The following is a 15,960-nucleotide window of genomic DNA, read 5'->3' on the forward strand; positions in this document are numbered from 1 at the left end:
AAGAAGAAATTGCCAACATAACACCTGCTATGCTAACAAGAGTCATGACAAACGCCAGAAATCGGTTTACGCAATGTGTATGTAACAGATTTGATCTTCAAAACAATGTAAATAAAAACTTTAGACATGTACCTACATTATAAAAAATAAATATTTTCCGATGCATACAATAGTTTTTAATGAGTTTTGAAAAAAGTAAGTTATGCTGCCGCACCCTGTATATGTGTTACTATCATAATAAAAATTGGTGGGGTAAAATAATCCTAAAAATAAAACATATTCTCTTGTTGCTTTGGTTGTTCTTATTATTTCGAACACGACTGTAACTATCAAAAAGTCGGCATTTGACAAATGAATTTTTAAAAATGTTTATATTTTATAAATATTATCTATACCAGGGAGGCAGGTGCACAGCTTATAGTGTGAAATGGGAACTTATCAACAGGCCGTCCCTGTTCTATATTGTTTATCTATATTAAAATCACACGACAAGATAAAAAACGCAATCTGTAGTTTCAGAGACTTAAAAATTTTATTTTTACATACTTTTAAACACAAACAGCTGGAATAATACAATGCAGCACCATGCCAAGTCTGATTTCGAGTTCCATTTGTATAAGATGATCTTGCACGATACCGCATGACATCACCAAATTGTTTATTTGCAAGGCCGATAGGAAAACAGCAGTTTTCTTACAATCCACCAGACAGGCTACCTCCATTCCCTTTTCCGTATTTGCCCGATTCCCACAGTTTTCGCTGTTTTCGTCATAGTGAACTTTTTTAACTTCCAAGTTTCGGTAGTGTGAAGCCACTGTTGCCTGATCTGTTTCGGCAACAATCGATAGTTCACCATTTGTGTTCGCATAAAACGTTATCGATGGTGATAAGTTTTTTATTTTGTCGATAAGATTACGTAAAAATCGTAAACTCGGCATTGTCAAAACAATCTGAGATTCCGGCACATGTGGCATTTTATAGGCACCCCAATCACGACGAGGTATCATATCGACGGGCACGTCATGAACAATCTGACGATTCTGTACGTTATTCGCCGATGGCAATTGTATATCTACCGTCAAACATGGAAATTGTTTGTTGGTAAGTTTTATTTTTACATAGGTGACACTTCCACGTGAGATCACAGCTAAAGATCGTGCTAAATTAGCTGGATTAAAGGCTAAATAGATATTTGCGTGTTCCGCATCAACACCTTCCATGGTGTACGTGTCAAAGTAGATGTTAGATTTAATCTCTGCCCATACTAGCGGAGCTGAACTGCTCGATTCTTCATTTATTATGAATATCAGCTTGTCCGCGCTAATATTCATAACGCATTCCTTTGTTAGCTTTGAGAGAGTCAGCACCGCATTAAGGAACTCTCTCATGAGTTGCTGATCATGTAACACTGCTCGGAATTTCATTTTTCCTACGAAGAACAGAGAGAAGTGTGATGTCAACGGTTATTCCACGAAATCGTGAAGAGACCTTAATATTATAGAATATATGTAAGAGCCTACATAACCAGCTAAAGTAACAAGAAATACCAACGTGAAAAACTTCAAAGAGAATAGAGTTCATCCTCATGAACGTCTACTAACTCCCTAATTTCTTACCTGAATACGGATTCCAAAAACTAAACCAAAAAGCATAGTGGCTCTAATTCTAGCTAATAAAATCCTATCAATTTGGACCTTACATTTCAAATGTCAAAATATAATATTAGTCTGTACGGCTAAGTATTTCACCCCTAAGTTGGCGTCAAAAATCAACATAAATCTGACAGCTTGCAGAGTTCAAATTACTGCAGCCTGCAGTGAGACATTCATTTGATCCTTAAATACATATATGTAGATGCTACTCTCAACTAACTTCCAAACAAATTTTTTACTCTAAAGGCCCGCTTTATTTCCGGAACTTTAAGAGACTTGTATTGACGTTCCTAAATTACTTGTACCAGATGTTTAAATGGCGTATTATCCTTATTATACTCAGCTCCGTCAACAGCTGCAATATTTTATTTCCTATAATAGTAGAATAGTTGAAAAAGTCAATGTTTGACATATGAAGGGGATTTCAAATAGTCAACGCCCGATTTTGACGGGAGATAGATCTACCGAAATCAAAGCATATTTGTATATACAATAGTAGTCAAAACTTTGGAAGCTTCTCTGTAAAGTGGATCAAATGCTTGTGGAATTTTTATTTTTTGATATATTTGAAAATTTGAAGCTTTCTATGTATTATTTCGCATTATTGTGAATATCAATTTTTAAAAAACAAAAAAAAAACTCAACAAAAATTGAAATTGTAAAATTTGTAACCCGTCAAAACTTTAGTTTTAATGTTGGATATTATATATGGTGAAAACTGACCATAAAAGATGCCCCGTACTAAAACACTTTCAAATCAGATAAAGGAACTAATGATAAGTGCAATCGAGAATGGTAATACTTTTTGAGAGCTATCCCCTTCTTCAGTGAAAAGAGTCTCCTCATCTGGAAAATTTTCCCAGAAAAAAGGCTAAACATGGACATGAGCATGGGGAAAGACTAGGAGAAGGGTAGAAGCTTAATTAAGATATTATAATTACAGGAATAGTTATAGAATCCCAAATTGTAAAGAAAATTTTTCGGAAGATAAAACACTGAGAAAAAGAGGACAGTTGGTCCCCGAAATAGGTATTTGTATATATTATAATGGGAAATACTTTTAGCCAATAAAAAGGAAAATCTTTTTACTTAAAATTTAAGGTAACTAATTACGTTCTAATTCAAACCAAGCTCAATATGTTTGGTACTGATGGAATTAGATATGTTCGCTATCTAGGTGGAGCGATCCCAAGTAGCAACGGTGAAGCATGCGGTGGAAGCGTAATGATCTGGGCTGATATCACTTTTGTGTGAAATTGAACACTAACAACAATTATAGGGTGCTAAAGGCTATTCAACAAGATATTTAAAAAAATTTTCCTTTTCATAGTTTGTTAAACCTATAAAAAGGAGAATTTTTTTTTAAATCGGTTCACTGTCTGTCTGTCGCACACATTTTTCTCGGAGACGGTTATAGCGATTGGCATCAAATTTGGTGGAAAGATGGGAACTGTGAACGCTCACGCATACAGTTCAAAAAACTACCTGCTATTCAGTCCCACACCAGTCTAGCTATTTTTCGCACAAAGAACCTGAACATAATGCGGGTCCATCTGTGAGCGTTTCTCAGCATCTTTCTGCTAAAAGACCTAATCAGCGCCACGGACCTAAGTTGCTGATAAGCCGCGCAATCTATCTGCCTCCTGAGTATATGTTCCCGTTCTTCACGAACAGCCACCTTTCTTGACTCTCTTCGTTTGTACTTTTAAATTGTTTTTCGTTCCTTGGCATGGAGGGAAGAGTCACTCACGCGACCACCATCAATATTGATTCTGACACAGCGAGATAGGCAAACACAAAGGTAGCCGGAATGTAGATTAGAACTCGGGATCTCCTTTGCCTTAGCTGATCTGTACCAGTCTTGATACTTTCCAACGATAAGGAAAATCATCTCCAGGTAAACGTTGAATGCTCTGAAGAGCAGATCCCGCCGATGGTGCAATGCCAGCTTGTGCCGAAATTCTCTCGGGGTCTTGGCGCCTTCTTACTTATTATAGAGAGGATAATCTCTTCCAAATCTTTCATAGTGAAAAACGGTGCCTTTCAAGCTGTTATCAACCAAGTTCATCTTTTTCGCAATAAGTAAACATGGTTTCGACAGAGCCGATCTTTCTGGTGATCAGTCTACAACCCAAGCCTCCACGATTCTCCATCCACCCCCGAAGACTAACTCGTGTCAAACATCAATTTTTGCTTTTGTTTATCACACTGCGGAGTCCCTTTTCAGCTGATCCGCATGCTGCTTTATATTGAATAGTACACGATCACAAAGATTGTAAAGTTTCGTGAACTTAAATCATACTATCAACCGTACCTGATTTACTAAACCTTCCTTTTAAGCCTATATAGGAGAACATACTGGCAATTCGAATTAATCGACCAATACATTCTAATAAAAGAAAAAGACCCGTTAATTTATCGAAAATATTTGTACAGTTCAATTATCAGCAATTCCCTTTGAGCCTACTTGCCCTGCCTGTCTGACTTAGAGCAAAATGTAGCTATACTAACAATGTATGCGTACACCTATAATCCCGACACTCTTTCCAGGCTGCGAACACTTTACAAATGTCTAACAGCTTCGTACCCCTTCTTCCATATTCTGCTTTTGATGCGTATTCCTCGTTATTCGGATAATACTCTGAGTAAAGCGAATTGGATACTCCACGTTGTATATACTTAATATTTAGAAAAAAACTCTTTACAAAAGATGATTAAGGTGAATCATCGAGGTGGCAATAATATGCAGTTTGCCACGAATCCTTCCGTAAATGTTGAACATGCGTACGGTAGCCATCACAACATGAAGAAAAATATATGCACCTAGCAAGTCAGTCTCTGAGTATGGTATGGAGGACAGCATGCCGACTCCTCTCTTCTAACATCCTCACTAAGTAAGAGTGCATCCACAGAGTTATATAGAAAGTTCATAGACATTGTCGACGTCTGGTTTAATATGCATCCTTTCTACATGTGATAGAAAAAATAAAATTGTTCCATAACAAAGGAGACACCAGAAAACCCGCCCCTGCGATATCTGTTATATTGCATTTGGTTTTCATTTTTCAGAAATTAAAACGAGAGAGGGACTGATATAAACAGATTTCAAAGCGTTTGGGGGAAGATGAAATGCACTTCAGCATCCTTTTGCAAATGATTTTGTATGTAGATCAACTGTTATAATTGCAATTATCGTATGTTTTTTTTTGCAAATGGAAATACTTCTTCACAATGTTCCATGACAGAACTAGAAGAAAACGAATTTACTGACTTGCAATTTAATGAACTGAGAAGAAATATCGACGTATTCTCACATTTCAATTGACAACATCAAGGTGAAATTGATTGATAATTGATTCAAAAATCTTCCAGTGGTTGCTGGTCATAATTTGTAATACATAATTTTGTATTTTACAGTTTATAGAGTCGTTTTCTTAACCGCAAATTGTATCATTTTTTCATCGACTTCACCTATGATAGTATAACCAGGGAAAAACTTTGCACGAGAGTATGAAAAATGCCGGAAATATTTATTAGACTGACCAGTCTGATCATAACCAATTTACGAGGCCAGGTCACTGTCGGCCTTGCCTCAGAGAGCTACTATTGCTTGTGATTGATATAAACCTAAACCTTCAAGTATTCTATCATCGACGGTGAGTAGATATTGACATTAGGTATGGATTGGTTACCCCACTTTTCAATGTACCATGTATGTGGCTAGCCGCTGCCCTATACTTTGAGGTGTCTGTCTTCTTACAAGTGCTAAACGGTTGTCATATTCTAGACAGAAAAGTTATCAAAGGTTCTAAGGGAGATACTTTCGTAGTAAGTAATTTATTTACTAGGTCCTGATATATTTCACGCGGTAAATAATTTTTAGTCAGTAACTTCTCGGCCTCTTCAAACGTCGACGGCTGGCTGCTCACAATCAATTGATAGGCCTCACCCTTAAGTCGAGTGGACAATAATTGATTGAATATTATTCGTTGATTCGATTTTAAATAAGCCCACACAGCAGCAGCATCCGAGGAAAGCATTTAACTCCTAATGGCATTTTGGGGATTATTCCCCGGAAAATATGGAAATGAATTCCTTGCGAGGAGTATGCTCGCCGACTGGAGTCTCGACAGTAGGAGAATCCCTTCAAAGTTTTGGCTTCTGTTCTCGATCCATTTTTAGTACTGACTCGTGCTGTAGTCAGGCAATCGCGCTCCCTTGAGTGACACGCCTGGGTGATGTGTTCAAATTCTTGCAATCCCATTTCCCCAGTGCAACGTGCCGATTCTACATACTCTAGTGATACCTGAAATGGAGCAGCAATGATCTGAGTCCTCGGGAACACTAGTTGTCCCTGAGGCCCCTCTACATTACAGTGTTCACATAGGAAGTCGTTTCCAAGTAGACCATCAACTGTGATACCAGGTTTCTCTCTTAATACGTGAAACTCACACGGTATTCCCGTGTGTAGTTTTAATGTTGCCCGGCATTTGCCAAAGATTTTCCCTTTCCCAAACAGAGTTTGTAAAATGCAAGCTTCAGCTTGATTTATTGCGGATCCCTTCAACGGTTCCTCCTTTAATATACTTACTACTGCGCCCGTGTCGACGACCAACTCCGCCTCTCTCTGTGCCCCGGACCGATGAAATTGTCTTACGTGATGCACGAATATACCCTCCTATGCTACTTTTGTTTGTCGGATTTGGGGATTTTAACCCGACCTTTGGGAGTTTCCCTGATGTCGGGACTCCCATTTTGCTATAAAGTCGCAATCTTTCATCAAATGTCCTAAACGTCCAGAGAAATAACAACTCCTTTTGTCTGTCGAGGTCTAGTTACTGCTGCTTCAGATTGGTTATGTTCCTTTCTCTCTGTTGTGTTATGTATCCTACCGGCTGCGCCAAGATGTTATGTACTGCTACCATTCACCTTGGGGCTTCTTTCCCAAAGTGCAGCAGATTTTTAAGATTTTTGCTAGCTTCTCTAGCTTAATAAAAATAAAACTAGGTAGCTTTCTCCTACTACAATATATTTCAATAGTTAGAATATACGTATTTCGAGAGCTAGGAGTAGCTTAAGTACTGAGGAAGAGAGTAAGTAGCTCTCGAAATACGTATATATTAACTATTGAAATATATTGTAGTAGGAGAAAGCTACCTAGTTTTATTTTTATTTAGAAGAACTACAAGCATCGGAACGATGACTATTTTCTCTAGCTTGTTTACTCATACGGGTAGCCCCCAGTCTCATCTAGGTTTTATCCCGTACTGTCACTGTTCCTAGACCTAATTTAAAGAAAAACGTTATCTAGAAGATAGTTCTTTATTATTTTTTTCTATTATGTACAACCATAACCTTTGCACAATCCACAGTGACCGAAAATCTAACTATGAAATGTCCTAGAACCCCCGGTTGATAACCACTCGAGGTCCATTGAACGAATGCACAACAACTACCCTCGGCTCGGGGCCAACTGGAGTTGTTACACTTTTCCTAAAATAGAGTCTCCGGCATGAAGCCAGCAGAACTCTATCCTAAAGCAAGTCAAAATTGACATGGAGCCAACTAGTCACCAACCTGTCCAGTGGAGGAATTAAGACAGGTCACTTTCCTTATCCTCGACTCGACTTTTATTTGAATTTTGTGTTTGCTAGAATCGCCAAATATCCATAATTGCCGACTCAATTGCAATTGAGTAAAATTCAGACATCGATCTTCCGTAGCAATAAAAAAACGCAATTCATCAATATGCATAAAAAAACGTATACACGAAAAACAGCTATTATTCGAAGCACCTGATGAGAAATGATGTGCGTGCCAGTACTCGGTCCGAAGTAGCTCTCTATGCTGGCTCGCTTCAGGATTATATCACTACTACATACCAAAAGCGTCTGAAATTTTTAGCGTGCATTTTTCATATCGTAACAAAACTACAACTTTGAGACCATTAATAATTTCTCCTATCTAGTGTCGAAAATCACAACCGATAATAGCTAAGATGAAATGAACGCACGGTTGTTGGTAGCCAACAAAATCTATTTCAGCTTACAAAAACTGGTCCGCTTGAAACGACTCACCGTAGGGTCAAATCTTTTACTGAACAAAACAATGATCTTGTTATTGTGCCATTGACGATAATGACATTAGAAAACAGTATTCCAACTAATCCTTCTGGCTAATCGTGGCTTCCATGTCTAGAGTATTACGCTCCTCCTAGTGCAACACGTGCACAGTACGAGGAGATGTTACATCACTTGGTGTTGGACGCAAGGAATCATAACCCGAAAATCATAGCGAGTGTTTTCAATGCCTGGGCATGTGGGTAGGGTAGCCGAAGGAGAACGAGAGAGGACGTATCCTGCTCGAAGCATTTGCCGAATTGGAGGTAGTACTTGCCAATGTTGGGAACTCTACGTTCAGGGGGAGATGCCTGGGCTCTATCGCCGACCTCACGTACGCGAGCACCACATTGGTGAGAGGAACCACCTGCGAGCATTACACCCACAACCACCACCAGGCGATCTTTATTAAAGTCAATGGTGGGCTAAGTGGCGGGGAATGCTCGCAAAAAGCGGGTAGGGATGCCGGGGTTGACGACGAGGGCATTCGAGCAGGATACGTTCTCTGAAGCTCTAGTGGGTCATGACGACCTGAATGGCACGGCGACCGAAATAGCATCGGAAATCACGCAATGGGTGACCGAGGCATGCGACGCTGCTATGCCCCGGAGGCGAGAGTTTGTAAGCAAACAGGCAAACTATTGATGGAATAGCGAAATCGCGGAGCTAAGATCGGCATACCATCGAGCAAAAAGGCAGTTCCAGCGATCCAGAGGAAGAGGTGATTACTAGAAGCGCGAAGGGGATCATAGGACGTTGCGTGGCAGAATAAAGGAGGCCATTCATAGTAGCAAAAGAGATTGCTTCAGACGACTATGCGTGGATGCCAACATAAACCCCTGGGGCATGGTCTACAGGCTGCTTATGAAGAAGTTGCAGGGGCGAAGGTCGTCCCAGGTGACCTCTCCACAGCTTCTACGAAAAATTGTACCCACGCTCCTTCCTCACGATACGGGGAGTAGGTATGAAACGGAGGCCCAATTCGAGGTGGATATAATACCTCGCGCTACCGAGGAGGAACTTCAGATCTGCGGAAAGCAAGGCTCTGGGTATGGGTAGCATCCCTAAGAAAGTGCTGAAGCTGGTGGTGGGCACTAGATCTGATTGGTTCATAAATACCTTCGAGACGTGCATGGCGGAAGGCGTATTTCCTCCACAATGGAAAAGGCAAAAACTGATGTTGTTACCGAAACCCGGCAAACTACCGGGGGACCCAGCATCCTATCGGCCTATTTGTTTGTTGGACACTATGGGGAAAATGTTCGAGCGCATAATCTACAATAGATTTTTCCGAATCTTGAAAGACGGGAATAGTCTTGCGAATGAACAATATGGTTTCCGGAAAGCTCGCTCTACTGTTGGCGCGATGGGATGAATGGTAGACTTGGATCGAGAGGTTATGCTTTCTGGCAAGTGCTGTGCCGTGGAGACGATGAATGTAAAAAATGCATGACTCATTGAGCAGGCCTAATGCACCTGGTTACTTAGCTAAACTAATCGAGAGTTACCTGTCGGACAGAGCTCTCGGGACGGGCCCAATGAGTACATCATCACAGCGGTGGTACCACAAGGCTCGGTGTTGGGCTCTCTGCTCTGGAACGTGATGTATAAGGGGGTGCTCTTGCTTCTTGTAGCAGAGGAGGCCACGTTGGTCCGTTTTGCAGAAGACCTGGGGGCGGACTGAGCCTGGCCGGAAAAGAACTGCGATCAGTTTGCGGGTTGGAAGCCATATGATCGCCTCAAAGCCAACCATCAAATACCTTGGTAGGACTCTCGATGCCTGGCTGAATTTCAAAGGGCATATATCGTACGTCTGTGGAAAAGCTGTAAAGGCCACCACGGCCCTTACCAGGATGATGCCGAACGTAGGTGGGCCAAAACAGTATACCAGGCTGCTGATAGCTGGGGTCGTGCGGTCCATATTGTTGGAGGAAGATAAATTCTGCCTATCGTCTAATTTCGCTCAGGGTACGCACCGTACTTCGGATGATGCTTGTTCGTAATCGCAGAGATGGTCTTTTTTTTACCTGTTAGCGAGAGAGATGCGATGCCTCTATGGACGAATGCAAGCGGATACATCAGAAACGGAAGTAGATCACCGGCGAATGGCAAGAGAGGAGTCGCATAGATTCTGACAACGACCTTGGGAGGAGTGGTTGGCAGACATTCAAGCTTATTCCTGATATTAGGAAATGGCTTGAATGAGGACACGAGGAGGTGAACTATCACCGCACGCAGTTTCTCACTGGACGCGGTGGTTGGTACCGAACGGATCTGCATCATATCGGTATGGATGATTCCCCGAACTTCTACAAATGTCGTGGGATCCCAGAGGACCCGGAACATTTGCTGTCTGAGTGCCCAACGTTCCGAGAGGAGGCATGAACCCCCAAAACTTAATCCGAGAAATGCTCAGGTCGGAAGCAAACTGGACTTCAGCCATCCACACAATTGTGCGGATACAAACCCAAATCCTGAGAAAAGCACTCGGAAGAAGAGCGCAAAGAAATGGAGAGGCTGCACCCTAAAGACAGAATGGAATTAGTGAAAGAAACAAAAAAGTGGAAGACTGCAGGCCTACGGAGGCAAGCCCGCTCCGCGAAGTAATATTTAAATGGTGGTCCCGTGGGGCAAAGGCAGGAGAGAAGTAGGGGTATTTCTTTAGTTGGTGCGAATTTCACACAACATCTATGCCAGCTTTGACGTCCACACGGCGGAGCTGGAATGGATGTGCCTTCCTAAAAATGTTTAACACCTCCGTGTATTAAAAACAAAAAAATTGTCTTCCATCTGCTTGGCATCGATGCAGCACACTCAGCTGATTCCACAGGTAGCGCCATTGTTTTTTGAATGCCTGAGGAATGTTTATTTTACAATCTCGGTGAAGCTTCGAACTTCACTGCTGAGTTAGCCGCCATCCAATTTGCAATCCCTTACCTGTTTAGATGATTTGAACAAGAGGACATCTATCTTGCTGATCAGACGGGTTATGTTCTTAAAGATAGTTAAGCCGCAGATCTTGACGGTCTCCCCGCGACTAGATAATAGTGGCGGGCCATCGATAATGATTTGTCAGTCCAATAAGAAGCAGCAGCTTAAGAAAAATCTTTTCATTTAGTAACATATACAATTAGAAAGAAACCAAGTTTTCGTGACTCATGATTGAATCCAAAAGCAGTGAACACTCAAATGGGATTCATACAAACTACGTGATTAGAAAAGATGGCAGTATCAATGGAATACCAAAAGGAACTTTGTTGATGAGAGGATACAGACTCGGCAGACTTCATTTTGGAGGATTCTGCAAGTCATGAGCAATTTGGATTTTCACGAGCTAAATGATTCTTCAATCGCGGCAGCCAGCAGAAACACTGAAAGTGCGATGCTCATTTTTTCAATTACTTTTTGTTTTAATTCAACTGTTCTTTAAAACAGCATCAAGAAAAAACAATTGAAATGAAGATCAACTGCTATAAGGCAGAAACGAAAGGGTAAGAACAATTTCTCCAAGTAATTAGATATATTTGTTAGCAACTTTCGAAGGAGTCGAAGTACTTCAGATCTTAGGTGCAAAATTCGCTAGGGCTCGAAGACACAAACAAAGGATTTATTGGAAGCGAAAAAAGGAAGTCACAATGTTATGCTTGATACCCGCATGCAGTAAACAAATGAAAACCAACATTCTCAAAGCCCGAACCGATTTATTACGTCATGTTGAGAAAATGACGAACTTTATTGTCAGAATTTTCCATTTCTAACACTCAGTTCTCTTTGGAACCGAGCCACCATACCTAGTGGCCAATTTCGTCATACCACGGAGTGGAATTTCAGCACGCAAGCAACGCAGGTCTAAATATGTAAAACAAAATTCTAAACAAACCCGCAGCCCGGAAATCTTGGAAAAACTTGTCATTGCAATCGCTTGCTGATTGCACAAGATGATTTACTTACATTTTTCATTGATTTCAGCGTGTCCGACAGACCAATTAATGGTTAAGTTCTCGCTGGAAACGAGTACACACAGTAAGCAACCACGCACGGCTTAGTTGCAAAGCAAACGCAATTTTGGGAGGTCATGAAACAATGATAATTCTAGGCAGACACTTTTTGTTGGCAACAAAACTTCGATAAAGAAAATCAATACCTACTTCCCAAATAACAGTAGTCTTCACACACACAATAAGCAGCCGACAGTCCGTCGCTCCCGTTGACAATTTTTATAGCAAATCAGCAGAACCTGAGCCATTTTCCTAAATACTGGGAACTTTTTATGGGACACAGCAGGCCACGGTGCCATAACAAAATACTAAGAGAATAATATTCGATGCACAAAGCCGAGAGGGGCCTCAAAATTCAACCCAAAGTAGGTTTTAATTAATGGCAATATTCAAGAGGATTTTTCATACGGACCCAACGTTTCGGCAATTGCACTCCGTTTCTCACCTGCAATCAAATCGAACTTACATTTCACTTATTGGCCTTTAGCAGGAATATAGTTTGTTAATGAAGTCTTGTCCACAATATTCGCTGAATCTGCAATCTCTCCCGTCCGCCTACCACGCTCCAAACAACTGTTCGCAATTATTTCTGTCCATTACGTCTACCCGAAGGTTCTCACATACATACGTATTGGCAATGAAAATTTCCGAGTCCGTAAGGTTCCACGACCACCAAAATTAAATAGGGAAACGGGCAGAAAAGGCGATTTGTACAATATCAAAATCCAAACCGAAGTAAACACTTTACGCTCGTCACGAATTTTACTTATTCCTCTAGGCTTTTTTCTATTTTTACACAGCACAATTCTATCGTTTTCCCGTCTGATGATAAATTCTCCCCGACGACGACACAGTGACAGATTGGCTCATGCAATGACGACGGCTAACCTGTCACAAAATCGATATGGGATTTGATTCCAGATTTACCTAGGCACTGCACTGCACTTTCTCTGTTTCACGGGTATCTAAAATTTCCCAGTAATTTGACAAATGTATCGTTTAAACAAAAATTCAAACTTTTGAAATGAAATATTTTTTTGGTTTTCGTTCACTCAGCACTTGAAAATGGCAGGTCTCAGAATGATTCACAAGATTAATTTTGATTGATTCCGGTTTTAATTAGGATTACGAATGAAAAAGAAAAAAAAAATGAATACAATAATTCTTCACACTTTCAATTTTACCCTTTTTCTGTTCCGTAAGCAATCTTTTGTTTGGAGCTCATTTGTCAGACGTACATAGTTCGTAAAAAGTATTGGCACAGTAACAATTTACTTCAGTGAGCTTTTCCAGGCTTTTGCAATTCTGAATATAAATTATTATCAAACCAATCCAAACCAACCAAGAACGATTTCAGTTGCATAAATATATAGTAATAAAGTTTAGCGAAACGCAGTTTTTTTTTCTCCTCTCGAACCACGAACTTGATTCTTTGAAATCTCCGTCTTCAACAATCTCTGCAACTAAACTAAATTTTACTCTCTTGACTGAATTTTTGAATTTGAAAAATCTAATGCGCTATCGAAATTATTCGATAGTTCATGCTGCGTATGTAATTTAAATATTTTGTGATTTAAATATACATCCGCCCATGCAATTAACATAGTATGCTGGTCCCAAGACCAGGTAAAGGAGGAGGGTTTGAGGCAATGTACTTTGTACTATCCTCAGTACAACAAAAATAAAATGCTGAGATCACGGGAAGAGATAAATAAAGTATAGTTGGAGTTATTCAACTATGCTAAATCCTACCTGATCTCTCTTTCTGACAGTTCGCGCGACAGGCGACTACGAAAATGCGTACAATGTCGTTAGAAACAAGATGATCGGATGAGTACCAAGCCTTGGAAAAATGCTAGGGCGTCTACCTCAATCGACGCGGCAGGACGGGCCCCGGTCCTGTCGAGAAATGGGCAAGGCTTCTTGACGCACGGCTTGAGGAAGTAAGTAAATTAGTCCGAACAGAACAAATACGTGTCTGCACCCTGAATGTTGGTGCCCTAATTGGAAAGACCGAGGAACTCGCAAGAGCCCTTCGAAAAAGGCGTATTGATATCTGCACCTTGCAACATACCCGATGGTCTGGTACCAAAAGCTGCGACACTGAACGCGAACGCGGTAAAAATTGTTATAAACTTCTCTATTTTGGTAGCCCACACACTCAATACGGTGTTGCGCGCGTACGCCCCACAGACAGGTCGACCTGATGCCGAGAAAGATGCCTTCTGGCAACTTCTCAATGAAAAAACTGACGACTATATTATCATTGCCGGCGACCTTAATGGTCATATGGGTGAAAAAGCAGACGACAAAAGGCGCCATGAGGGAAAGGGGTTAGAGCGCGTAATGAAGGTGGCGAGCGTATAATCGATTTTTCGGACACCCATGACCTTGTACTTAAGAGTACATAGTTCATCAAACGATTGTCTCATCTTCCTACATTTTATAGTGGGAACATCATCATCAACGGCGCAACAACCGGTATCAAGTCTAGGCCTGCCTTAATAAGGAACTCCAGATATCCCGGTTTTGCGCTGAGGTCCACCAATTCGATATCCCTAAAAACTGGCTGGCGTCCTGACCTACGCCATCGCTCCATCTCAGGCAGGGTCTGCCTCGTCTTCTTTTTCCACCATAGATATTGCCCTTATAGACTTTCACTTTCCAGGCTGGATCATCCTCATCCATACGGATTAAGTGACCCGTCCACCGTAACCCATTGAGCCGGATTTTATCCACGACCTGACAGTCATCTATTGGTAATAGATTTCGCCATTATGTAGGCTATGGAATCGTCCACCTTCATGTAGAGGGCCAAAAATTCTTCGGAGGATTTTTCTCTCGAACGCGGCCAAGAGTTCGCAATTTTTCTTGCTAAGGACCTAAGTTTCCGGAGAATACATGCAAGATCATTGTCTTGTACAGTAAGAGCTTTGACCCTATTGTGAGACGTTTCGAGCGGAACAGTTTTTGTAAGCTGAAATAGAATCTGTTGGCAGCCACCACTCTTGCGCGGATTTCATCAACGTAGCTGTTATCGGTTGTGATTTTCGATCCTAGATAGGAGAAGTTATCAACGGTCTCAAAGTTGTAGTCTCCTATCTTTATTCTTCCCGTTTGACTAGTGCAGTTTGATATTGTTGGTTTTCGGTGCTGACGTTGCTACCATATACTTTGTCTTGCATTCATTGATGTGCAGCCCAAGATCTCGCGCCAATTGCCACCTACTCGATCTGGATGAAGGCAGTTTATACGTCTCGGGTCGTTCTTACCATGATGTCGATATCGTCAACATAGGCCAGTAGTTGGTTGGACTTAAAGAGGATCGTACCTCTTGCATTTACCTCACTTTCTTCACGGCATCCCTTTGTCGTAGACCGTTGTTGATGTCGAATGTTCTTGAGAGTGATCCTGCTGCAGAGTCAGCCTAGTCAGTCTTATCAATTTCGTCAGGATACCGAATTCTCTCATACAGTTGTACAGTGTACAGTTTTACCCTGGCTATGCTATCATAGGCAGTTTTAAAGTCGATGAATAGATGCTGCAACTGGTGTCCATATTCCAACAGTTTTTCCATCGTTTGCCGCAGAGAGAAAATCTGATCTCTTGCTGATTTGCCTGGAATGAAGCCTCTTTGGTATGGGCCAATGGTGTTCTGGTCGTACGGGGTTATCCGGCCTAGCAAGATAGCGGAAAATATCTTATAGATGGTACTCAGCAACGTGATACCTCTATTATTGCTGCACTATGTGATATTTCTCCTTTTTATGTGTGAGGCAGATAATACCGCTTTGACATTGATTCGCTGTCCCATACATTGAGCACAAGTTTATGAACCACTTGGTGTAACTGGTCGCCTCCATATTTAACTAATTCAGCTGTAATTCCATCGGCTCCTGACGACTTTTGATTTTCAAGCCTCATCCAACACGGTCTCAGCTTGAACCTAAACGAAACTGAATTTTTGACGACCGATGCCATGAAACAGACACAATCACTGTCAGCGGCAGTGATCTGCCCAGAACTGAGCGATTTAAATACCTCAGATCAACGCTATCAGCCAGTGGAGAAAGGCGTTATGAAATTGCTTCACGCATTAACGCAACCTGGATGAAGTGGCGTTCCACAGCTGGTGTTCTTTGTGATCGACGTATCTACGAACGTCTCAAACCTAAAATTTATCGCAATGTT

At 41.2% G+C, this 15,960-nt stretch overlaps 2 protein-coding genes across 6 annotated transcripts in view; both read right to left on the bottom strand.

Annotated features, from left to right (window-relative positions):
* Positions 1-11,913, bottom strand: part of LOC119658923 (E3 ubiquitin-protein ligase TRIP12) — a 61,101-nt gene extending 49,188 nt beyond the window's left edge. For all 4 annotated transcript variants that reach the window (XM_038066747.1, XM_038066752.1, XM_038066751.1 and 1 more), the window contains exon 1: positions 11,723-11,913. The gene's annotated coding sequence lies outside the window, so the exon portion shown is untranslated. The remainder of the gene's footprint in view (positions 1-11,722) is intronic.
* Positions 509-12,961, bottom strand: LOC119658925 (checkpoint protein HUS1). Of its 2 annotated transcripts, none has more exons than XM_038066753.1 (2): positions 12,236-12,961; positions 509-1,429 (listed from the first exon to the last, which is right to left on the bottom strand). In XM_038066753.1, exon 2 carries the CDS (start codon positions 1,422-1,424, stop codon positions 549-551), a length of 876 nt encoding a protein of 291 aa, XP_037922681.1. In that variant the 5' UTR covers positions 1,425-1,429; positions 12,236-12,961; the 3' UTR covers positions 509-548. The 2 variants fall into 2 exon arrangements, with proteins under 2 accessions (XP_037922681.1, XP_037922682.1); XM_038066754.1 differs by lacking the exon at positions 12,236-12,961 and adding an exon at positions 11,920-12,006.
* Between the last annotated feature and the right edge of the window lie 2,999 nt (positions 12,962-15,960).

This window comes from Hermetia illucens, chromosome 6 (genome assembly GCF_905115235.1).
Source record: "Hermetia illucens chromosome 6, iHerIll2.2.curated.20191125, whole genome shotgun sequence".
Classification (NCBI taxonomy): Eukaryota; Metazoa; Arthropoda; class Insecta; order Diptera; family Stratiomyidae; genus Hermetia; species Hermetia illucens.